We start from the raw sequence: 24,824 nt of genomic DNA on the forward strand, positions 1-24,824 counted from the left end.
TATATCCACTGATGGCCAGCTCATAGGAAAGAGGTGATGCGTAACCAGAGTCTGCAACTCTGTAGTCAGGACAGGTTTCTTTAAGAAATAAGCCTTCTTCTACAGATTTTCACACAGGCAAACTGAAAATACAATCCCTTTCAGTACGGAATGTCACATTTCATTCCCTTTTCATCTGTGCATCTTAAGTAGAGTTATTGGCAAAAAAAAAACCACAGTACTGTGTTAATGTAATGAACAATAATCAAAGTGGAAGACAGGATATTCTTCTGAAAAAAAAAAAAAGGAAGCTTTCATAAGAAAAATAAATTAGACTGTAGAATAATGCAGTTAACTCACTGTAAATATGGAGGAATGAAGAGGCTCAAAACGATGGGTGTCTCAAATCCTGGCTTAGTCAGGATGTACTTTCAAGGGTTCAAAACACCTGGTTAGGTCTGCATTTCCTGTGAGCCTGCGTGCCCTGAACCTGCCAAGTTTCTAGCTGCAAGTAGGAATATGGCAATGACCTGGTAGGGGGCTGCTCTTACACTCTTTTCAGGCTGGATTCTAGGCTTAGATGAGTTGTAGAGAAATCATATGATCTTCTGAACTTCTGCAGGATGGTGCACACCAAATATCCGAATTATTTTTGTTTCTGCAAACACTCGGAAATACAGGGGTAAGAGCAGATCTTCTCCAGTTGGGTGTCAGTGCTTCCCATCTTTCTCTCTTTTGACAGAGTGAAATCTTGAGGAAGAAAGAGGCCCTGCACACTGACAGCTAGTGCCTTGTGCACAGCTGTAGAGCACCATTTCATCACTTCCCTCCAGTATCTCTCAGCTTCAGGATCATCTCTTGCCCACCAAGACTCTCCAGAGGCTTTAGTTGGATCATCTATTCAAGGCCAGAGAATCAGGACAGGTTTAGTTTTCTTTCCTTCCTCCCTTCTCCAGATGACCACACCACCTGGAAACGTGATGGACGGCAGGCACAAAAACAGTTCAAGCATTTATGGGGAGAGTTATGGGAATTACTGATGGAGATTTACTCCATTTAATCAAAACTATTCTAAGAAGGCAGCCACATGCTTCCCTGCCAATGAGCAGCGGAGTCTTGCACGGATCAGCTAGCACACCCAACAAGGCCAACCGGCACACCTGGGCTGGGAAGCTCCTGCTTGGGGCACATGCCTGAGGTTTGGGCATGGGGCTGTTCCCTTCACCGCCTCTGCCAGCCAGCCAGCCAGCACGGTGCTGTGCGGCTGTGGAACCTGGAGCTTCTTGGGCTGACAGCATGCCCGTCAGAACTGCACTGCACTAACCACAGCACTTCAGAGAAGCCACCAAAGAACTCATCACAATAACGAATGAATTAATTAGGGTATTACAGTGATTAACTTTTGCCAGTACCACTAAGTTTCAGCTGTTCAGACCCCAAAACTTCATATCCCTTTACCAAGGGGATGATAATGGAAGCTCACTTCTTCCTCTGCCGCAGACAGAACATCTCCTCTTTCTTCTCTGTGAGACCGGGGCAGCAGCAGCAGTACTGGGCACTCCCTGCCTGGCGAGGTAGGGGACAGCAGGTCAGAAAAGCTCTTCACTGGGGAGGCCACGCTCCCCCAGGAAAGGGGAGGCGAGCAGTGTAACACCGCTCACAGGTGGGATGACATGGATGAACAGCACCTAGAGGTGCCCAGCTTTGTCCTGGGGCCTGGGGGAATTTTTTAGACGGTTTCGCTCCCTTCTGCCCTCCACGCGTGGATACGTGTGTAGGAGAACCTTGACGGCCCCTCTCCCTGCCTCCTCCTCTCGGTGAGCCCTGCTGACACAGAACAGTACGGCCCTGCGTCGCAGCCAGCACGGTGACACGGGGAGCCAGGAGCTCTCCTTCCCGGGTGGCCGTGCTGACCTGCTTGGCACCTCGGGCTGTGCAGACAGAAACACAGCTGAGACAAGGGATGGGAATCTGTTCTGCAGGAGACACGCTGGGATTAATTAGATGAGTACGGAGTTGGAAATAACGCATCAAAGATGCCTGACAACGTCAGATTAACGGTATGAGTAAACAGGCAAACGGCAATGGTGTTCATTATCTCAGCAAATAAGAAATAATCATTCCGTTGGCAAATTCTGTCCGTTAAAAAATGAGGCAGCGTTAAATGCCGACAACTTTCTAAGTTACGGCTCTTTGGCTGATATGATAAATCTGACGCAGAAGTTTGCTCGTGGAGAGCTTCGGCGTAGCATTTATTTGTGTGCCACTGTGCCAGCGATAGAACCACACATCTCCAGTGAAAGCAGCGCGGGGAGAAAAATCCATTGCCATCATTACCCTGTGACTGAGTAACTGTGCGCGCTGGATGCGGATGCAATCCACAGCACAAGGAAATGAAGGAATGAAAACCGCCTCTGGAGTTTTCTTGCTCGCTGGTGACATACATCTCCGTGCCCGCGCTCGGCAGCGCGGTGTGCCCATCACTGCTGGGCAATACAGCGAGAAAGGGAAAGGGACCACACGGAGGGGCACTGCACTACAGCTCTGTGCGCGGCTACAGTTGGAATCGAACAGCCACGAGCCCACTGTAACACTTACTGCCGTGCTTAGCGAGGGGTGCGTCTCCCCAAAGTCCCCGCACGCGCTATATGCGCCCACGTTCTCGCCTGGGAAGGGGCACTCCCCGGAGCCGCTGGACAGAATTTACGCCGGTTCCGCACGGTGTGACAGCCCGACATCGGGGAGGGAAGCGCCGCCGAGCCCCCGGGCTTCCCGTGCACGGTACGGCAACAGAGCGGACGCGGGGCTGAGCCTGCCACACCTCCGGGCTCCGCGCACCATCCGAGCCCCCCTGCCCGGTGAGCTCGACCCTCCCGGCACACGCTCGCTGCCGTCCTCCCCGCTCCGACACCGCGGCGCGGCGCGACGCTCCGACACGCGCTGCGGGGAACGTCCCGCTCCGCGCCGCGGGCGGACGGACGCCGTCAGCGCTGCCGGCTGCGCTCGCCGTGGCAGACGGCTCGGCGCTGCCCTTCGCCGTGCCTCCGGCCGCTCGCGGAGTCGGAGTTTCCCGAGCCGCCCCAACTCGGATAAAACAAAGCGCGAGAGCAGGGAAGGAGCGCGGGGCCGGCGGTGCGGTGCCCCCTGCGCGCATCCCAACTGTTGCGGGAGGCGGCGGGGGCCGCGGTTACCTTGAGGATGAGATCGGTGTGGTGCTGGTCCAGCATGTTGGCCTTGCGGAAGGAGGTGATGATCACCCGGCCGTAGCGCCCCGGCGTCTGCAGGTCGGAGTAGAGCCGGTGCTTGGAGCGGTTCACCGGGAAGAGGCTGTCCACCAGGTTCCGCTCGATCTTGGCCAGGCTGTGGGTGGGGGCCAGGAGGTGCTCCACGCTCTCCTCCACCTGGTAGCGGCTGAAGCTGGCGCCCAGCAGGATGGAGATGAGCACGGGCGCCGAAGCGAAGAACACCGGGTGGCTGGCGACGAAGTGGCCGAGCCGGGAGAAGGACGTCCCCAGCCCCCTGTGCAAGACCTGCCGCAACATCCTAGTGCGGATGGCGCGCAGGAGGGCGAGCGCCGCGCCGGGGCCCCCGCGGCTCCCCCACGGCCCCCGCAAGACCATGGGGCGGCCCCGCCGGGCGCCGCCTCCCCGCCGGCCGCGGCTGCGGGGGGCCGGGGGCCGCCGCCGCGCGTCTGCGTGCGGCCGTGCGGGGCGCGCCGCCTCCCTCCCGCCTGCGCGCGCGGGGCAGCCGAGCCGCTCCTGCCTGTGGCCGCCGGGCGGCCGCGCGGACCGCGGGGAAGGGAGGCGGGGGGGGGGGGGCCGCCCCGCCGCCGCCGCCCCTGGCCGCGGGCAGCGGCCGGCGCCGCTCGCCGCTCCCCGCCCCCGCCGCGGAGTTGGCGCGGGCGCGGGGCCGCCCGCAGAGTGCTGACTAATCCCCCGGCCGCGGCGGGCGGGGCGGGCGCGGACAACCCTCCGCGGCGCCCCCGCCGCCGGCGCCCTCCGCCGAGGGGCCACGCCGGGCGGCGCCTCCCGCCGGGGCCGCGCTCGGGACGCCGCGCCGCGCCCCGCCCCGCCCGGCTGCCGCCCGGCCCCGCCCGCCGCGCCGCCACATCCCCGCCCGCCTCGGCGAGCCCGGGCGGCCCCGACGGGCGGCGGGGGGCGGCCGCTCTCCGCGGAGGACGCCGAGGGCGCTTCGCGGGAGCCCTCCGCCCGCGGAGCCGCCGCCGGGCGCGGACGGAGCGCCCTCGGCCGCTTCGGGGTGCCCGACGGCGCGCCCCGCTGCCCGGCAGCCCCCGGCCTCAGGCGGCAGAGTGGGCATGTGCGGCGCGTTCCGCACATGCCCATTAGGGAGGCCGAGAGCCTGCGGCGGGGCCGCGCTTGCCCGGGCTGCCGTAGCCGGGACCCCCGGACAGCCCCCGGACAGCTCCGGGCGCCGGCGGTGCCTCCCGGCGCGGGGCGCGATCTCCCTCTAAAGCACATGTTGAGCTTAACGACCAGAGCGGGCGAAAACGTGTGTTTCTGACGAGGGGCAGGAGGCTGTTCGGGTTCCTGGCGCTCGTCAGCTGCCCCCGGCTTTTAGGTGTCAGCTCGGCGGTGCTGCTGTGAGGGCCCAGCTCCTGCCCGGCCTGCTGCGTGCCGGTGGGCGAAGGGGAAGTTGCAGTCTGAGGGCGTTACGCCTTTTAACGCTGTGTGAGCAGCAGCGGCTCTCTGGTGCGGTTACTGCCGGGCTGACTGACATCGTCCCTCCCTGTACATCTCTACAGTGTCTGACCCGAGATCGTGTTGTCGTATAAAAAGCTGCCTTGCCACCCTACCCACATCTTCCTTCACAGCAAGGTCACGCTTGAAAACTAGACCTGTGTTCCATAGCTTCCAATGCTGCCAGTGAGGGATGGTCTGACTGAGCAGAGCTGGGCTGTGGCCACCAGTGTCCCCTGGCTCTCCCAGTTCACCATGTCCCAGCCCAGTGGGTGCATGCCTTGTGCTCCTTGTCATTATCAGCTCACAAAGAGCGCTTGTCATCACTACTGGCAGTGTCATATTGCTTTTGGTCTCCATTAATTGACTTTTATCATTACTCAAAATGAAGGGGGCTATTAATTATTTCAGCAGGCAGCCATTCCTCCACAGCAACCTCAGCAAAGCCAAGGCAAGGAGCTGGCAGCCAGCACAGCCCTCAGGGTTGATGCTGAGGCTGGGGTCTGCAGGCCGGCCTGGGTTGTAGGGAGCAGCCCCGTCCCTGCTGAGCACCCCCAGGCTCCGCCTGTCTTCTGCATGGAGTGGGAGGGCAGGATTTCCATCGTGTCTGTGTGCCACTCCTCTATACAGCTTTGAATGGCGCTTTACAAAATAGGTAATGATGTCTCATTGCTCTGGAGAGTTCCCAAACTAAATTAAGGAGAGAAGAATGGGAAGAGATGACCATCCAATGAGGTGCAGGTGCTGGGGAGCGGGATAAGGAGGGGGAGGGCAATGTGATTATGTCCTTTCAAAGCAAATGCCTCAGGGCAGCCACTTTTGGGGACAGTGTAAAAGGGAGATGGAGAAAGGCGTGACTCATAGAGACAGCATCTGCGCAGGGTTGCTCCTGAGAGCAGAACGCTTCTCTCAGACCTGTTCAAGGAGACAGATGCTCGGTAGCTCCCTGTGACTTAGCACTACTAACCCCTTCCTCCTCCCTTCCCAAAGGGGTCCTGTGGAAGAAAAAGCTGAGAAGTGCTGGAGGAGGGGTTCCTGATGGGTGACTTCAGAGGGCCTCTGGGAAAGGAAAGGTGGCGGAGCAGCTGGGATGGCCGCAGGAGGTATGCAGAGAACCGGGCTTTTGTGCTTGAGGAACCAGAGGAGGTATTTTAGGAGTGTGCGCGTTGGATTTAGCGCTGTGACTGGGGAATGATTTTTGCAGCAGAGCACTGAGCGATGTGTGGTGTAGGTTCCAGCTGGAGTTTGGAGAGAACAAGGTTACCCGCAGTGAGGAGATGGGTAACAAAGTCTCCTTTGTTTTTGAGAAGGAGCTAAAAGAAAAGATTCCCAAGGAGACCGGGATGCAAACCTTTTTTTTCACTGAAGTTCCCCGTATTATGTTCATTTGTACCTGTAGAAAGTCTGGGTGATGACGTGTTGAGCCGTTCTGCTTTGTGCCAAGGGATCAGAATGCCAAGAGGCCAGCCCAAGATGGCTGGGGAAAGCAGCAATTCTTATCTTATCTTCCAACCATGCTCTGCATGCTATTTCTTGGCCTTAGGCCTGGGACCTGGGCCAGCACCAATTAAACTGGTGAGGGCACAGACAAGGTTAATGACAAAGTTAATCTCCCATCGCTGATTGGTGAGGGAACCTCAGGACTGGTTGGTGGTTTTTGTCTGTTTGCAGTTAACAGGAGAGCAGAGTTGAAGGTCTCCCTAATTCCAGGCCGGACCCTGTTGCAGAAGGAAGATTACCCAAAAGTACTGATCTCTTCACTGATAGGTACAGCAGAAGGACGGCCATTTGCTTATACTGAAAAGGGCGTTACGGAAACACCACAGGAAATTGTAGGTTGGTCTTAGTGCAAATAATAGTTTAATAAATCATCCATGGCCAAGGGGTGGCCACGCGTGTTGTCACCCGCACTCACAGATTTCATTGCCAGAATTCAAGATGGCTGATTCCTTACCTCCTGAGACAAGGCACAATCAGCCTTGTTGAAATTCCTCCTCTCGTGTCTGTGAGCCCCTAGTGTTCACGGAATGGAAGGGAGAAAAGAGGTAAGGGTGAAGGATTGCTATGGCTGTGCGTGTGCTTTGGCATCGCACTCTCGGGTGTCCTGATGTTCTGCCACCCATGGCAGGCTGTGTGTACGCTAATTGGACTTGCTAATGCAGGTCTTGAGAGGAGACATAGGAACCAGGGGGGATCTTCTTGCGTGAGCTTAAAGGAAAGAAATCCTTCCTGCTGGTGCTGCGTGAACACGTCTGCTTTTTGCAGCCTGTCCTGAAAATGCAAATACGTAAGTGCTCCTCGCTGGCCTAGTGGATGCAGAGACATATAAAAAGAATGTAAATCACCAAGTAGTACTTTGACAGCTGACACCTGTGTCTTTCCCGAGGGCCCTAATGGTCACTCTTCGGCAGCTCTTTGCTGATTCATGAAGACTGCTAAGAGAAAGCGTGTGTGACTTATCTTTTATAGAGTGTAATAAAAAGAGGGAAGTGCCCCGTGTGGCTGAACTGCAGCTCTGTGGTCTGTCTCTGAGATGCTCCATTAGCTGGCTGCTGGCAGTGATGATGCAAAAATGGGAGATCCCTGGTTGAGCCATTAGCATGAGCAGACTGAAAAACTGTAATGTCACAGGGAGCCTGTGCTTTTCCTTTGCTTGTATGAAAACTTGGTAGAGAGGAAGGATGATTCTGTTCCCTTGGATGTTGGCATAGGCTGCACAAAAGCAAAGCTCTGCTTTTGGTTAGATTCTCCCATATTCTGTTAAATGCAGGCTCACTTAAGCCAAAGCCTTTGGACCATCATTCTCTGGCTATATTTTTGGCCAGGCTCTCTGATGCTCATGACTGACCAGACTGTTAATCCTGGCCTCTCACCTGCTCATTTCGAAACAGTGACTACTGACACCTCTGTCGGCACTGCCTCCAGCATTAGGAAAGGGTCTTTCCTTCGCCGCTGACAACAATAGTCTAAAGAAAGGTTCTTCCTTGCAGAAAGATGGATTAAGTTCTTATTGTGAAATGCAGTGTAAATGGTCCTGATGTACTAAAATGTAACAGCTAATATAAGCAGACGAGTCAATTTACAGCTTTCATACTACATTTTAAGAAATAAAACAAGCAGACAAGACAGCACAATAAATCTGCCCGCTGTCCCAATCTGGTTGATGTTAATTGAATGTAGTTTTAGCAGATAACTGGATGATGTGGCTTCCTAAAAATAGGAAATGCACTTACTTTGTCAGGAACATGAATTTGCCCAAGGAAGCAGAGGACAGTCTTAAACAATATATTCTGTAGGATGAAAGTCTTTTGACCAATGAAGCAGCGTATATGTTTGGTTACTATCCTGTGTGCACAACATGCAGTTCACATTAGAATAACCCTGCCGATACCAAAAACACAATTACATTATTCAGCATTCAAGAGAGACCAACAGAAAAAAAGAAATACCATTTAGGGATAAATGATTCTAGGAATACAGGAATTCACCATTAGGTGTATAAAATTCAGGCTTCTTTGGTTTTAAAGAGGCGAGTTTTAGTAGAAAACAAAGCGTTAACGAGGAGTTTAGTAAATATGTCTGGAGACGCTGGAATTTTGGCAGAGCGTAACTCTGAGAATTGTGTGAATGTTTCTTTTCTGTTGATGTGTCTTCACATAAAACTGGGCAAAACAAGTAGGTTGCAAGTAAAAGCAAAAGAAAACACACGCGGAGATATTGGAATAGGATAGCGTTTCATTTCAAATTCAGGAGTAAATGTATGCATATACACACCTATATACACATATGTATGTGTATGCAACTGTGCATGTACACCATATATAGATGGCATGTATGGAAGTGCATGTTTACTTGTATACATATATCTGAGTACGAATGTAAATAAATATTTACATACAGGCGTAAGTGAATAGAGGACATTTAAGTCATACACTAGCAAAACTTTCTGATGGCAATGTCTTTTGCAGGATACTTGTGTCACCTGAGAACTGTGCAGACTTTCCATTATTGGAGGATATTAAAGGCAGCTGAGCGAATTGGTAAGGTGCGACACGAGCACAGCTAATCCCACCTTGGGGCAGAAGGACGAATGAGGTGTTCTTGTGATGTCTCTGTCCACCAGCACTATTTTCTGTGACTAGGATATAGCTCAAGAGTAGGTTAGGTGTTCCACACACACATCTGATAAAGTAAAATACTCTGCGACTTGTGAATGCAGAGACATTTATTACTGAGATGGAGGACAGCTCCATAGCTCACCTACAAGAACAGAAATCACAGGCTTGTTGGTAGTCCCTGGCACAGCAGCCGAGCTGTAGAGGCAACACTGGTCAGTCTATCTCTCACCCGTTAATGTTTCGCATTCTGACTTAGATGCCCTTTGTAGCCTTTGGCTCGGCTTTGTGTCTCTAAAGCTGTTAGCGAAGAGAATTATCTAAACATGAATTACGGACGTGTAGCTCTGGGACAGCACACTGACTCAGAATTTTCTTCCTGCTGCTCTGTCAAGTTTGTCCACCTGCATCTAGATTGCATATTGAGTCATATTGACAGTGTAGTTGGCTACGGAGTAGGAGACCTTCAGTAAAGGACACTTAAAAAAAAATCTCTTATATTTTTTCCCCAGCTTTTCGGAGTGTGTGTGTGAACTGGTATTGGGTTGGCTAGGTTTTAAACTATCACAGATTTTCTGCATCACTGACAGGACAAACCATGAGCATTGGTAGAAGTATGGACCAAGGACTGAAAGCTCCAGGAAGCAGGTTTCACCACTTCTCCCCGTGCCTTTGTTTCTCTAAAATGGGGATGAGAAAAGCTGCTTCTCACTGGGAGTGGAGAAAGCAGAATCAGCAATTTAACGGCATGTAGGAAATATGATGGGATACAGCAGTGTCGACCTCTACAGTATTCAGACCAGAGAAACCTTATTCATAAGATTGTTCATAACGTTCCCTTTGTTATGCTGTATCAGTTGTTATTAAGTGCTGAAATGAGCCAAGTAATCCTATGAAAAGTAAAGGGGAAGTGAGTTTTAATTACTCTCTACTCAGCCAATTCTCAGCTTCCCAGCAAAACACAGATCCCATATAACCACTGTCATAGCCCTGCCCCAGCCTCCTTTCTCAGCTCGCACCAGGCAATTGCACCAGGTAAGTGCTTGACAAGAGTTTGGCTGTACTTCTGCGATGTTTCTCTGTCACACCTTGAGCTGCTGCTGTCCTTTCTGTCTGTCACAAACATGTCTTTCTCCTGCATTGCTGTAAGTGCTAAGGAACGAAGTCGGGGACTGCCTACCTTCAGGAGAAAATAGATCATTTAGGAATTTTAAGGAGCAAACTAAACAAGCAAAGCAAAAAATATTAAAAGCAGGAGATTGGCTATTGATACATCCCTTATGTTAAACGTGGTCACTAAAGCATACTGCAGCTCTTAAATAGCACTTTAAAATGCCCTGTTACTTACTTACTTACCCCATGTTGCCAAGCAGAGGGTGTGCAGGGCAGTAGCTGAAGGTTTCTGAGGGCTGTGTCAGGGTAAGACAACAGCCTGTCTGGTGTTCCTTTTAAGTAATAGAAAGCTTCCACGACAAAACAAGAAACATACAATGCTGAAACAAACCCACTGCAGTAAGTCACAGGTGTGCATTTTATGAACAGGTGAAATGCATAGAGCATTGATGGAGAGCACTTATGGAGCACATTTTCAGTTCAGAAGCACTAGGGATTTAAGCAGGTGTGTATGCAGAGTGAGAAAACAGCTTCCTATTTCTCTTGCATGCCTTCACAGGAGTGGCTTGATGTTCTGATTGTTCCTGATGCTCCTGAGGTAATAGCAGAAGCAGGGGATTCTCCTACTGTACAGCATCCATTTGATCTTCAGAAGGTTTTTTGGTTGTGCTTTCTATGAAAGCTGCATTCCAAACAGCACTTTCCACTCGTGAATGCAGAATTGTGTTATTACTGTGAATGTAACATGTTATTTTACATTTTAATCAAGGAGTTGGTGTTCTACCTGGGTGCCATCAGCGTTAGATGACACACAATTAAAACTGAATGTCAAAACCTAATTTTCTAAGGCAAATGCTTAAAATGGCATGCGTGCCTATTTTTAGATCAAAACCCCTTATCAATCCATACACTGGCTTTCCTAGCAAATACGAACGTGCAGACCATGGCAGTATGAATCATCAGCTTGCCTCTGATCAGAATTCAGGGTGTGCTCTGGTTTGTGTATAATACTAATTGAGTTTGGCTTTGCACCTGAAAGCACACACTTTATTTTGACTTCATGGGAATATCATATGAGGAAAGACTGCTTTGTATTTCAATGAAATTTACTGTTAAGTTTTGAGGAAATCGTTAAGAGTATTTTTTTTTTTCCCTCAAGGCTGCTGCAGACGTACATTTTGGTTCATGGGAGATGAATTTTGTTCCTAAGACTAAAATCATGATTTCATTATTCTGTAATATTTATGTCACGGTAGTACTTAGAGCCTCCTCTTGCTGTTCCTGTAAAATTCTTCCCAAATTCACTAACTCATAATAATCTCAAAAGTCACTATTTGCACATGCTTAGCAGATGGTTCCTAGGAGATGGCTGCTAAAACCACACTGTGTTTAGCATCCTCGATGTGGGGCTTTGCAATAGCTTTTTTTGGAAGCCAGGGGCTGCTCTGGTCCCTGGCAATTCTGCTAAGTCTGTGGAGATTGTTTAGATTGTTTACCTATATACATTTTGTGCATCCTCCACTGATATCATGGGAGGTGAATTAGTCTGACTGGAATGGCAAGGAACAGATGAATGGAAACACAGAAATTGTAGTAGGCTGCTGGGGAATAATGGTGCAGAGGGAGGATGGACCAGGTAGAATATAACACCAAGACTGAATCCCAGGCTTGGGGTACACATTGCTTACAGGACTGGGACATGAACAGAGATACCTTTGTAACTACCACCGTGCATCCTCTTCTTTGTGTTCCCTTTCCTCTACTGCCAGAGAAGAAGAGCAGCAATCCCTGCAAAGGGAGTGTTTCATTGGCATTCCTTGGAAAGTTCCCCTCTTAGCTGTGTATTAGGAATTCAGATCTGCCGTGGTCCCTCTGAAACACGGGGATTCACAGGGGGGATGGGAGACCATGTGCTTTACCAACATCCCCCTTCCAGAATTTATGTACAGATACATGTTTAAAAACATGCAGGTTGCAGAGTGAAGCACTGAAGCGTTCAGAGATGCCTAATTCAAGAAGTCAATATGACCTTAATTTGGCCTCAGTGTGCACACGTTGTACTTGCATGGTTACACATTTGCTTTTTTTTTTTTAGGCTTGACCCCTTATTGGATATCCAGGATCAATGGAAATCAGAGAAAGTGAGTTGCATATGGAATGAGCCCGTTCCCCAGAGGCCAGGCCCTCTGTCTTGCCATGGATGCTGGAAGGAAGCCGTGACAGAGCAAAGCAGAAGCCGTCAGGGAAAGAAGAGGAAGCATTTGTGAGTTACGCAGTTGTGTTAGATTATTAGATTAAAAATTAGATTCTGTCCTTGCCTTTTCCTGCTGTGCCTGACTGCCTGGGGACTCTGACACGTGGGAGCTGGGAGGCACGATTCCATCTGGGTGAAAGCACAGGAGGACAGTGTTTGACCGGGGTAGAGAATCACAGAACCATTAAGGTTGGGTAGACCACTAAGTCTGACCGTCAGCCCATCAGAGTTGCAGAAGGAGGCTGAGCACAGCCTCAGCTCCTGACATTTGTTAGCTGTCTTCTTGTCAGGGCTGGGAGAGCCTCTGTGTGAAAGAGAAAATGAAGGTAACACTCATCGCTGCGTCACTGATGTGTAGCAGAGGCTTAGCACAGCCTGGGCAGGGCTGAAAGCGGCTGCAGCCTGAGAGGAGTGTGGAGCGGGAGGTGAGGAGTAGCCACAGTTTGGCAAAATCAAGCTTTTAGAAGGGAGAAAAAAGGTAATTTTACAGTCACTGGAGATGCAGCAGAGGATAACTCAGGGAAAAGAAACACACACACACACACAAAAACCCTAAAAAAAACCCTTCGATTAGTTCTCGTAAAGAAAGCAGGGCTCCCACCCCTCGAGGAGGCCCGATGGGCAGCACCGGGCAGTGCCGGGCGGCGGCGGCCACGGGGCGGCGGTGTTGGGCAGCGCTCCCGCGGGCCCGGGCCTGGGGCCGGCCAGGGTAGGGGCAAGGCCCTGCGCGGGGCCGCGACGCCATTTGGTGACTGAAGGCTGAGCTCGGGACCCGGGGTGGAACCGGGCACGTCCCGGGCGGGCGGCTTTCGGGCAGGTCGCGGCGGGCTCCCAGAGCAGTGGCGGGGAGATGAGGCACGGAGCAGCGGGACGGAGGGCTGAGGCAGCTCGGCGGGGCCGCGGTGCAGCACCGAGCTGTGGGAAGTCGAAGCATCTCTGAGCAGCAGCAGCAGCAGCAGCAGCTGAGTGTCTCTGAGCGAGTGTCAGAGTGTCTTGGCAACAGTGGGAGATGTCTGCAACTTTCCTTGACTCCTGCGGAAAGCACGTCATGTAGGCAGGGCGGCGGTGCGTGAACGCAGCGGTGTGGGCTTGGGTTGGAAGTGTGCGCATACACAGAGAGCAAAGGCTGCTCTGCTCCGGGCAGGGACCCGAGAGCTCTGTGGCAAAGGCTCTGGCATTTCTCTCTGGCCATTAATTGGTTGTTACAAATCTGCAGTGCAGTCATGGCTTTTTTTTTTTTTTTTTTTCCCTTTCCCCCTCCTTTCCTCTCCTTCATATTATTTGTTCTAATAGCGATATTAGTTTTAACTGGTGGAGAACACGAACTAGTTTCTTTGGTAACCAAGTCGGTTAGACACCCACACAAAGTTGGAATGTGTGAGGTGCAGACATTTTCCTTTTTAGAAAAGCTGTGGGCTTTGAAAACCTCAGCAGTAGGGCAGCAGTGTGTGTTCTCAGGGAGCCGTTCCAGAAAAAGTTGTGTGTGCCATATGCAGATTTATAGCTAAGTCCTGATCTTTTGTTTACACAGACATATGGAACTTGAATATATTACCTACAAATTGATTCCTCCAGTGACTTTAGGATTATATACTTCTTTATCTTCTCCTTATTTCATCCTTCGCCCGTCCCCCATTTGTAGAGCTTAGGTGGCTGAGAAGCAGCATGCAGAAGGAATGCAGTGCAGGTGAGCAGGCTTACAAATGTGCTGCATTACTTCTTACTTTCCTTGGTGCAAGTGAAAAGCTATGCCACGAATCTGCCCCCTGATATTTCAGAGGTGAGCTTTTGTAGAGAGCTTATTTTTAGGGTTTAAATAGAAAGGTGGTCTTTGTCTTCTCGGTAGTTTTTTTTTTTTGGAAGCAAATAAGTACATGCAGGATGAAAATTGTGAATGTGAATAGTAAAAATATGACTAATAATCCCTGTCCTATTATCTTCGTCGCAACCAGTAGTTTAGACTCTACCAGCAGCAAAAGCTTGGAGACTTTATTGCACTTCATCTAGTAATACATTGAATCCTCCCCCCGCATTAAAATGTACATTTTTAAACATAACCTCTCTTGCTCCTTTATATGAGGCAAGATTGTACTGGTACCTGAGAACTGACAGCCATACAGAGAGGCTAAGCCTGACAAGGCCGTGTCATTATTCTTGTCTGAAGGAGGTGTTAGAAATGAAACAAACAATGAAGAGTGAATGAGAAGGTTTTACCTTTTTTTTTTTTTTTTTTGCTTCCCTCTTCGGAGTCATCGATCATAGAACAGAAAAGTAGGTATGTTTTGAGGTAAATATGTTCTTATGCTAATACAGCGCCTTTTAATTGCAGTTCTTCCACAATGGGAAAAGCCTGACATAAATACAGAGAGTACCTGAAAGTACTCTTATGCAGCACTTGTTATTTCATAACACCCCTTCCAGCACTACAACAAAATACATAGCACACTGCACTAGAAAGCTGGAAAGGATGTGCTTCCTAGTTTACAGGAGCCCGATGAAGGCAGAGCTGAGTGATAATGTAATAAACACTTTTTTTTATAGTACTATATAGTTAAAATCTAATCTGTTATAAATAAAAGGTAATGAAAACATTGGTTGGACGAAAAGCTTGACTTAAGAAAACAGAAACACATTGCTTATCCTCCTCTGGGTCACTTATGTCATCATATGGCCACATCACTTTCTTAAGCCTGCAGGGAACATTTCCCTCCAGGCTTCTGCACATTCTGCTGTCTCCTCCTGGTGCCAGACACAGTACTTCTGCAGCATCTTTCTCAGGCACTTCCCGTCTCTCATTGCCATAGAGACAGTGTGTGCCTATTAGAGCCAACCACAGAAATGTGCTCACTTGAAACCAGGGATGGCTGGAGAAGGCAGACCATGGGCAGACCCATAGGCTTAAGTGCTGGGGAGAGGATTTTGTGGCAAGGTTGTGGTCTGAGAAGTTGTTTCAGTACAGAAAGGCAACAGGCTCCAGAAATCCTCAGCAGGCAAAGTGATCTCACAGGGTGCAACCAAAAAGCTTAGGAAACTCATTCCCAGTGCTCTGGGAGCCATATCTGAACCATACCCTGATGCTATTTGTATAAAAGATGGTGCACAGCATGATTTCATATTCTCAGTAATAAACAAAATGCTGTGTATAGCAGGAAGCCAGAGCATAGAAGGACTCAGGACAGCTGTGATTCTCCCCTTTCCCCACTTGGCCTCTGCTCTGGGGGAACTGGGGTTCGTGCATGGTGCCTGGATTGTGGTCCTGTGCTGGCCAAGGCGGTGTCCCCTGGTGGTAAGCCTGGGTTCACAGATGCACTTGAGCTGTTGAAGCCTGGGTCTCAGTGGGGCTAATTAGCTTCTGTACAGTAACACATGGCATAAGGAGTTGCAGCTCTGCAGCTAACTTAGTAGGTAGTTTGCCTGGATGAATCTGTTACTTGAGCAGCAGTGGTAAAGCCACAAGAACAAGGGATGCAGCTGCCAAAAAGTAGCTGAGGCGCAAGGGTGGTATCCATCATTGCTATTGTTTCTAAGATTGTAACTAAAAATAGCATGCACAGATACAGTTACTTATTGATATTACAGCCCTCTCAGCCCAGTTTGCCCCCTTTTTTCCCACACTTTCACATAGCACACGTTTTAGTCCATAACAGCTGTCAAAAACATGTAAGAGTATGGTAGTATGTTGGGCTGCAATAATAGTCGTAGAATCATCATCAAAAAATGGCCCAGGTAGGAAGGGATCTCAAAGCCCACCCAGCCCCACCCCATGCCGTGGGCAGGGCTGCCCCCCACCAGCTCAGGCTGCCCAGGGCCCCTCCAACCTGGCCTTGAGTGCCTCCAGGGATGGGGCACCACAACTTCTCTGGGCAGCTGTGCCAGCACCTCCTGCTCTCTGAGGAAGGAATTTATTTCTAACATCAAATGTGAATTTACCCTCTTTTGGTTTAAGCACTGCTGTTACCAACTGTGAAGAGAACCAGCTTGTAAGAAAACATAGTGTTAGCTGTACGAAGAAGCATGTAAATTGTCAGGGAATAAACAAGGAGGAAAGAAGTTGCTCAAAAAAGGAGGGGATGAGAGTATATTCCCCAGCTTTTCTGCTCTCAGTCTTCTGCTGTGAATTAGCAACTAGTACTCTTCAGACTTCCCTTGTTTTCCCAGCATGAGCATGCACTGCTTCAGGGTTTGTGTCAACACACTTATATGTACTTTCTTAAGCTGCAGCTAATTGTCCCGCCTGGTGGGGAGTGAACTGACCAGAAGCCTGTTGTAGTCCTGTGCATTTCATGCCCCGGTCAGGCTTGGGCTTCCTCTTCTTTGAAGTCTTGCAACTTTTAGTTTGCCAAACAACACCATCTCTGAAGCAAAAATGCCTAATGTAGCAAAGGCTGGGTGAGCTTTACAGTGTTTTCATCAAAACTCAGGCTAAGCTCATTATAATGGCCTTACTGTGCTACAAATATATTAATACACTTCTTGGAGACAGAACCTGCTTCCATTATGCTGATTCTCGTGGCACGCATGAATTACTGCCTACCAGAAAAGTGTTAAGTGAAATGTCACCAGGGGATTATCACTTCCCTTTCCTGCTGCATGGTTTTGTAGAACCAAGCTCCCATCACCCTACAGGAAAGCCTTGAGGAGGAATCCTGGAACTGTGGTTTGTGCTCCACTTTTCCACTTTCAAGATTTATCTATCTATCTATCTATTTATTTATTTATTTTCCTAGTAAAGAGGGAAGAAATGTTGTTCTGCTCCTTGTTTTTTCTGGTATGAAGATCTGGCCACGGTTCATTCTCAACACATCTAGCTGCCTTTAGAAGGCCCTGGATACTTTCATGCTTCTATGGCTCTACCTCTCCCTGTTTCCCTGCATAGAATCATAGAATGGCTTATATTGGCAGAAACCTCAGAGATCAACTAGTTCCAATCCCCCTGCTGTGAGCATGGTTGCCAACCATTAGATCAGACTGCCCAGGGCCCCATCCAACCTGGCCTTGAATGCCTCCAGGGATGGGGCACCACAGCTTCTCTGGGCAGCTGTGGCAGAGCCTCACTGCCCTCCAAGTAAAGAATTTCTTCCTAACATCTAACCTAAATTTTCTCTCTTTTAGTTTAAACCCATTACCCCTTGTCCTGACAGGACAACATGTGACAGGACAACATTCTACCTACATGTGAAAAGTTGGTCCCCTTGCTGCTTGTGAACTCCTTTCAAGTACTGGAAGATCACAATGAGGTCTCCCTGGAGCCTTTTCTTCACCTGCTGGAGGTGACTTCTGAGTGAGCACGTTAACTGTTGGTCAAGAACCTTTCCAAAATTGTAGTTGAGCTTCCTTTACAGAGAAAAACTAAGGATGTTTAAATTGGTGCAGAAGAGGCCCATGTCACAGAGGTGGCAAACACATGGTGCTGAAGGTGCAGCTGAGGAGTTTGAGCTGGGCAGCTGCAGCATGGAGGAAGTGCTGCTTTCTGAGTTGCACAGCTAACACTTGGATGACTTTGGGTTCTTCTAAGTCCTCCCATGAGTGACTGTTTTCTGCGACTCAGCTCCCATATCTGCTAGGAGAACAGCAGTGTGTTTGTCAACCCACAGGAGTGAAAGAGTCAGCTCTGCTAAATGCTGCAACCTCTTTGGCTGGACAGTGTTGTGGACAGTGTCTCTTCAGTTGAGGTATTGTAAAAACCTTAAGCTTGGTGTCTTACCACTTATGTTTATATAACTGGGTGTTCTTAATAATGTGTCCTCTGGACTGAGCTAGTGTTACTGTTAATTTAAAAGTGACTTGCAGTATCTTTGCTGTCTTTGTGATTTTTGAAAATGCCTGCATTCTTTTGCTGTCTGGCTCCTTTATAAAAAAAGAAATAAGGGAGGAGTTTGTCCTTTTTGTTTTGATTTCATCCTTGGGAGAGAGAAGATTAGAGCTATGAAAATTCTTTTAAATATAGGACTCAGAATTCAGTCACCAGATATGATTAAAAAATTGGATTTCTAGCTCTACCTACCTATTGTTGCTGAAAAAAAGCAGAGGAAAAAGGTAGTATGACACATAGAGTACACCTATAATGATTTCATTCACTGCAGAGCCATCCATCAACAAAACGATAACTAACCAACCCTTTTGTCAACAAAGCACTATTCAATTTATCATTTAAGTTGGTAGGTAAACAAGAGAGTTAATGAACCAGGGACAAGTTGGTCATGATGGACAAGAAATATAGGGATTCTGCATTGCTTTTTCCCTTGTTCATCCTTTCATACCTTTGCTATTTTGATTTGGCACCAATTTCACTCCCATTTTACACTTGCCTTGCACCGCAGTAAATAATTACTCAAAGATGAAGACAATTGCAAATCAGGCTTGACATATTTCAGAGAGCAAATTGCAGGAAGTGCAGTTAGGACTCCTTAGGTGCTTGCCCTGGTTCTGCAAACCACTTGCTAAGTGACCCTGGACAATTAACCTCTCTGTGTTTCTGTTTATCTAACTGTACTACCTCCCAGGGGTATTATTAGGCTTAATTTATCAATCGTTCAATACACTCATGTTGAGTATTTTGAAATGCCTGCTGAAAGAGACCATCTAAGTGCAGAACAGTATTTAGAAGGTTAATTTACCTGTTAAAATCGGTTTGTAGCTGGTTCAATTTACTTGGTTTTATGGACAAAAAATGATCCAAAATATTTAGCAAGTAGAAACTGAGGAAAACCAGGAGAGGGTTATCAAAATCATGGCTATTTAAAAAGATGTGCAATTTCAAGGAGTGGCTCATGGGTCTCTTAGGTATATTATATATATGATACTGAGTCTTTCAAAGTTAAATAAATTAATTGAGAGAAAAAAAAAAAAAACCTGTAAATAAGGCTACTCAGAAAAGACAATTTCCAAATTTTCTTCTCTTTTAAATGAAAGTTTCAGTCACCTCAGAGAGGAACAGAGTTTGCAAGGTACATGTCTGAGCTCCTGTTTCTGTGACTGCAAGGCTTAAGGTTGCAGTCCACACCTGAAGTAGGCAAAAAAGGTGTTTTTTTTTTTTTTTGCCAGAAATTTCTTCTTGGATGTAGGAAATCACCTTCATATAATCAAATTTCCTAATGAAGATGGTTATTTTTGGTCATTACAAAAATCCTATGTAGACTATCCTGCAAACTGTTTGAAGTTTTATCCACTGGAAACTACCCTTTACAGAATCACAAAATCACAGAATGGTAGGGGCTGGAAGGGACCTCTGGAAATCACCTAGTCCAAACCCCTACGAAAGCAGGTTCCCTACAATAGGTTGCACAAGGAAGTGTCCTGGCGTGGTTAGACTGTCTGTGGAGAAGGAGACTCTACCACCTCTCTGGGCAGCCTGTTCAGTGCTCTGTCACCCTCACAGTAAAGAAGTTCTTCCTCATGTTTGTATGGCATTTCCTTTTTTGTTTGTGCCCGCTGTCCATTGTCCTGTTGCTGGGCATGACTGAAATGAGCCTGGCCCCATCCATTTGACTCGTGCCTCTTAGGTATTCATAAGCATTGATGAGATCCCCTCTCAGCCTTCTCTTCTCCAGGCTGAACAGTTCCAGGTCTCTCAGTCTTTCCTTACAGGGGATGTTCCAGGCCCCTCATCATCTCTGTGGTCCTCTGCTGTGCTCTCTCCAGAAGTTCCCTGTCTTTCTTGAACTGAGGAGCCCAGAACTGGACGCAGCATCTCAGATGTGACCTCACCAGAGCAGAGTAGAGGGAGAGGACCACCTTCCTCGACCTGCTGGCCACACTCTTTTTAATGCACCCCAGGATACTATCGGCCTTCTTGGCCACAAGGGCACACTGCTGGCTCATGGCAAACCTGTTGCCCACTGGGACACCCAGGTCCTTCTCTGCAGGGCTACTTTCTGGCAAGTCAGCCCCTGACTTGTACCAATGCCTTATGGCTGTTTCTCCCTACATGTAGTACTCTACACTTGCCCTTGTGGAACCTCATCAGATTTCTCTTCTTACAACACTCCAGCTCTCCCAACTTGCCTTTCCTCTGTGCAAACAGGGAGAATTTTGCAGTGGCTACTTCAAGATTCACACCAGAGGACCCGAGAGCAGCAGGCTCAACCATGCAGGTGCCAATGGGAGGCACAGCAAGAATAGAGGCTTGATGAATGCATAAACCAAGGTGAGGCTGTAAAAGGCAATTTTCCCATTGACAGAATACTTCAGCAGCACTTCGCAGATAGCCTGTTGGACAAAGTACATTGTAAACGGGTAAGAAGGAAGGAAAAGTGAATATGCATCCACTGGGGAAGATAGCAGTAGAAGTTGAGGGAACTGCTATTTTATAAAGAAAGTTTTGAAGATATAAGTATTATACACAAAATGACACAAGATATGATGCGCAAGCCCACGTATCGTTTCATTTACAAATCAATCCTGCATGCTAATTAGGTGTGGTAATATCATTTTTTTCCTGATTAATAGGGCATTTTCCCTTTTTTCTGAAGACAGCACTTCCAAAAAAAAAAAAAAGGCAAACAAAAAAAGCCACCTGTCCCTCATTCTCCTTATTGCAGCGTGTATTCTAGGATTTGGAGAACTTGTTTCTCCACCCAGGGAGCACAGCTCAGTGCCAGGCTCAGGCTGCTGACTTAGCTTTTCCCCAGTGAGCACTGCAGCCTTTTTGCCTCTTCCTTCCATCCCAAGTGGCAAACTAATCTGGCTTTTTCTCCTGCTGGCTGGGAAGAAAGAAAGCAATTGAAGGAGTGTTGTTTCTATGCTGAAATACTTGGGAATGGTTGACTTATTATGGGATGGGAGGGCCATAAGAGTGCACGGATAGAAGAGGATAATTAAATTGATGTGAGGGTGATTCCTGCAGCTTGCTATTTCTGAATTTGAAAGCACACCTTTATCTTTACATCTGTTCTGGGAGCTCCATGGTTTATTTGTCTTTGGTGTGAACTTATTTCTGCCTGTTATCAAGTACATGCTCCCAAGCCCAGCAAATGAGGTGGCATGGTATGGTCTCTCCACTGCTTTGGGCAGACATTCATGTTTGTGGAAAGCACCTCTCTGTGCTGCCAAATCAGACTGTGCCATTCATGTTAGCATTTCTGGCTGGAATACAAGCACCACCTAGTTTTTCATTCTGCAGGTGAGATTCAGGAGCAGGAATCACAGCTGGGCTGCTGCTCCATACCCAGAATGGCATGCCATTATGTTTTTCATCTTCTTCCTTTGAGCTGGGTGAGAAGTGCTTCAACTCTTTGTGAGCTTCTGTTCAACCATTACCACACCTGGCTTAGCGGGTATGAGTTAGAGTCTCTCCTGCTTTCTTTGGGGGTGCAAGCTCAGTAGGGAGCCACTGATAAAGTGGTGCAATTCTCCTTACAAGATAGGAACTTCTGAGGGTTACTGCTCATGGGCTGTCTTGCTCGCATTTTTACAGCACCTGATGTTGTCATAGCTGATAGATTGATTATTCAGTGGTTGAACATAGACAAATTATTTTACTGTATGACTGTTTGATCTAGGAGATAGCAGAGTCCTGAATTTCCACCTAATACACTTTTATCTCATCCTGAGTCTGCTGCTAGAGGTGGCTTTGCCAGCAGAGGCACAGTGTGGTGGTCTTCTCTAGTGATGGAGTTTTGATGCACTGTGCCAGGGTCCCAGGTTAGGAGCGCTGGCACAGAAGAGGGTAATGCTCCATTTTTCTGCATGCATTATGCCTATTTTCACCAGCCAAGAAGGTGTAGTGAGCAAAACTGTTAGAAAAACAAAATATATTCATCAATAGTTTATGCATCACTGGTGAATGAATTATTTGTAAGCACCAGTGCACTGTTCTCCATAGAAGAGCTATAAAACCCTGGCTTGACTTACCAAGCCCTGGCCAAGCCTTCCTTGCTCGTTTACACACTCTCTATAGCGTTTCCTTTTTCCATTGCTTTATTCATAAGATGGTGATTTTTATCGCTCTCTACTCAGTAATAATGTGGTTCCTATCCTCCTTGCTAGAAGAAATTTCTTATTCTTTTTATTACATATAATCATTCTTTCCTTAATTTATAGCATGTCATGTATTATTCAGTGACATCTCTTGGCTCTGATTACAGGTTCTATATAATCTTACAAACTTCAAAAATGATTGTTTAAATTACAATAAAATAATATCCAGCTCATTTATCTGGTGAATTTGTCTTTCATTTGCAGTTATCGGGGCCAATGTTTTTTACAAAAGAACTTTTGTCAGGATCCTTGCAGAGGGGTGGAGCTGATGTGCTGGGATTCCTTGAGAAAGAGCTCAGGGGAGCCCCACCTGCCTCAGGAGATGGATTTTGAGGTTGAGAGAGAAATGGCACACGATTTGTTAGTGACTTGTAGCCCAAGCCAGAGTGTGCTGAAATCAGTGGGAGCAATGCCAATTGATGACAAACTGTGTCTCAGCACGTTAAAATGCTTCTGAAGTTGGAGAGCTGACTGAAGCTTTCTTGTCCTCCTTACCACCTGCAGGCTCACCCAGAGCTTCTCCTAAGGGACATGTGAACTGTGAAGTCTTCTGTAGAACCCCTGTGCCTCTGTCCCTCTGCTCTCCTCTGGTAACCTGCACCAGCAACAGTCAGTGGTTTGGTCTGAGACAGGAGGAAGACTCCTACAGGAGGTAGGGCCAGTGGCAGCAGAGAAATGAGGGGCTTGAGAAGATGCTCTTCTTGACCCTGATGGAATTAATTCTCCCACTATTTCTCAAGATCAATTAAATCCTCTGTGCTGAGGTATTTTCCCATCAATCCAGATGCAAATTCCCTCTATTAATAGTGAGTTTTGTGGTGATGTTTTGCAAGGTCTGTTGGAAAATAAGCTTCTGTTATTATTAGCAGCGAATGTGCAGACAGGACGGTGTACCTGCTTCTTTTAATTCTGAACAACCTCCTGCTAGTTTCAGCCAAAACATTCTGGTCCTCATACTTATCTTTTCCCCATATATTTAGGATGTCTCTAGTCCTCTCCCTAATCCCAGTTACCTGCTTTCTGTCTGAGGGAGAGAATTTCCTTCTGTGCTATTGAACAAACAAGCCACAGCACGCTCATTCTTGAGCTAGACCTTGGAGTAAATCTACTAGAAGCATGCAGGGTTTTGAGAAGCTTTGAGAAGACACACTGACACAATAGAGAAGACCTTTGAATGTTTTTTTTTTCAGGGTGCTGTAGGACTGCGTGCAGCTGATGGATGCGATGGGTCTAATCTGGCTACCCCTTTAGTTCCCTGGTTCTTATGGAGTAATGCAAAAAGTATGTATAAATGCACCTTATTACCAACCCAAATATGTTTTCTTCTTGCTCCTTCAGTCTACCTCCACTTCAGAAAACCCGGTGGATATTTCTATAGCTGGTACAGCTCATATGCTTGCTTTTATGTTTGGCAGAAGCCATTTCACAGGGAAGTCACTCCTTTGTGCTTCAGCCTTCGCACCAGCCCTGGGATTTATTTTGTCTAACTTCATCTTCTCAAGCTAATGGTATGTCTAGGTCCTGACATCTTGTATCTTGGGCCCATTTCTAATGCATACTGTAGATGTCCCTGGAAAACACAGTGATACTTACAAGGAGTTACTTCAGTTTGCTGCAAAGATACTGCTGCTGTGTAGTTTCCGTCTAGGTGTCCAGATTTTTCAACTTCAGCTTTCTCATTTTTGAGGGAACAGGAAGGTGCCTGGATATCCACATCTAGTCCGGACCCCTTGGCTCATTCTTTTTGCACTCACTTGGGTTAGTGTGGGGTGAGCTGCAGTAAGCGGCTCATCCCCAGCTGGCATTCCCAGGATGGGCCTGAAACCAGTGCTAAAAGGAATTTGGTCCCTATTTGTCAAACTGCCCACTGGAAGCTGGAAGAAAAAAGCAAACAACCACACTTCCCACCCCACTCACACAGAGAGTTCCTACAAGTTCTTTTATCAAATAAGAACGGGAGTTTTTCTGTTACTGCTTTTTTGAGGATTCTTGATTGAAAATCTGCAGTACCTACTCTTCTCTGGTTAAGATCCAGCACTGCAGAAACTCATTTTCAACTATAGTTCAGCTGAAAAGTTTAAAGACTGCAGACGGGAGTTGGAGCAGTCTCTGGGTGCTGATTCTTGTCAAGTTTATAGATGTATTCCTAAGCAAGTCGTTTCTGTTCTCTGCAGGATGTTGCTTCTATCTCTAAGGGCTAGGTTATGTAAAAATAATGGCAGAAGCTGCCTTAGCCTGGCAAAAACTAGGAATCAATGAAACACCGCCTTTTCAATCAATCCTCTTCTCTAATTAGTGCTGCATGGTGGAACTATCTTTTAATAATAATAAAAAGAGTAATTTAGTTGATGATTGATGGGAGAAAATCTGCATATGTTATTAAAAGCACCAATCAGCCGTGTATGGGGAGGTTAATAAAAATGATATTTGTCAAAAACCATGAGATTTTTCAGTATGAATCATTTGCGTGACTCCATCATGTAGGCCCTGTAACCGATGTGCTCAGGTGTGAGGTATGGAGGGAGCTTGCCTGCGTACTTCTTACAAGAGGAAATTTGCTGTGGACTCTGTAGGTTTCACTGGAAGAAAAATGCATTTCAGAGGGATGATCTGAGTACGCACAAGAATGGACTGGGCCAGGTCAGCCCTGAGGAGCGGAATGAACGCAAAGCTGAGTCATTGGGTATA

General features: G+C 47.9%; 2 protein-coding genes across 7 annotated transcripts in view; one reads left to right on the forward strand and one right to left on the reverse strand.

The window, feature by feature from the left end:
* Window positions 1-3,674, reverse strand: part of PTCHD1 (patched domain containing 1) — a 41,290-nt gene extending 37,616 nt beyond the window's left edge. Inside the window, exon 1 of the mRNA XM_425565.8 lies at window positions 3,171-3,674. Within this exon, the coding sequence (XP_425565.4) occupies window positions 3,171-3,599 (429 nt within the window). The 5' untranslated portion in view covers window positions 3,600-3,674. The remainder of the gene's footprint in view (window positions 1-3,170) is intronic.
* LOC107049245 lies at window positions 1,239-24,537 on the forward strand. Of its 6 annotated transcripts, XR_005849266.1 has the most exons (6): window positions 4,373-5,779; window positions 8,645-8,716; window positions 12,000-12,167; window positions 17,271-17,830; window positions 20,182-22,788; window positions 23,327-24,537. XR_005849266.1 is itself a non-coding variant. In XM_046912357.1 (3 exons), exons 1-3 carry the CDS (start codon window positions 2,345-2,347, stop codon window positions 17,335-17,337), a joined length of 651 nt encoding a protein of 216 aa, XP_046768313.1. In that variant the 5' UTR covers window positions 1,239-2,344; the 3' UTR covers window positions 17,338-19,554. The 6 variants fall into 6 exon arrangements, 1 of the variants encoding a protein (XP_046768313.1); XR_006933707.1 differs by lacking the exons at window positions 4,373-5,779; window positions 20,182-22,788; window positions 23,327-24,537 and adding an exon at window positions 2,477-2,760 and having other exon boundaries at window positions 17,271-19,554; XR_001461712.3 differs by lacking the exons at window positions 20,182-22,788; window positions 23,327-24,537 and having other exon boundaries at window positions 17,271-19,554.
* Window positions 24,538-24,824: the final 287 nt, after the last annotated feature.

This window comes from Gallus gallus, chromosome 1 (genome assembly GCF_016699485.2).
Source record: "Gallus gallus isolate bGalGal1 chromosome 1, bGalGal1.mat.broiler.GRCg7b, whole genome shotgun sequence".
Lineage (NCBI taxonomy): Eukaryota > Metazoa > Chordata > Aves > Galliformes > Phasianidae > Gallus > Gallus gallus.

Excerpts from the sequence above, each read along its gene's own strand:
- LOC107049245 (XM_046912357.1), top strand. The coding sequence starts at position 2,345 with ATGCGGATGCAATCCACAGCACAAGGAAATGAAGGAATGAAAACCGCC. Across the intron at positions 2,761-11,999 it reads CCCCGGGCTTCCCGTGCACG|GCTTGACCCCTTATTGGATA; the intron begins GTACGGCAACAG and ends TTTTTTTTTTAG. Across the intron at positions 12,168-17,270 it reads GGAAAGAAGAGGAAGCATTT|TTTAAACCCATTACCCCTTG; the intron begins GTGAGTTACGCA and ends TCTCTCTTTTAG.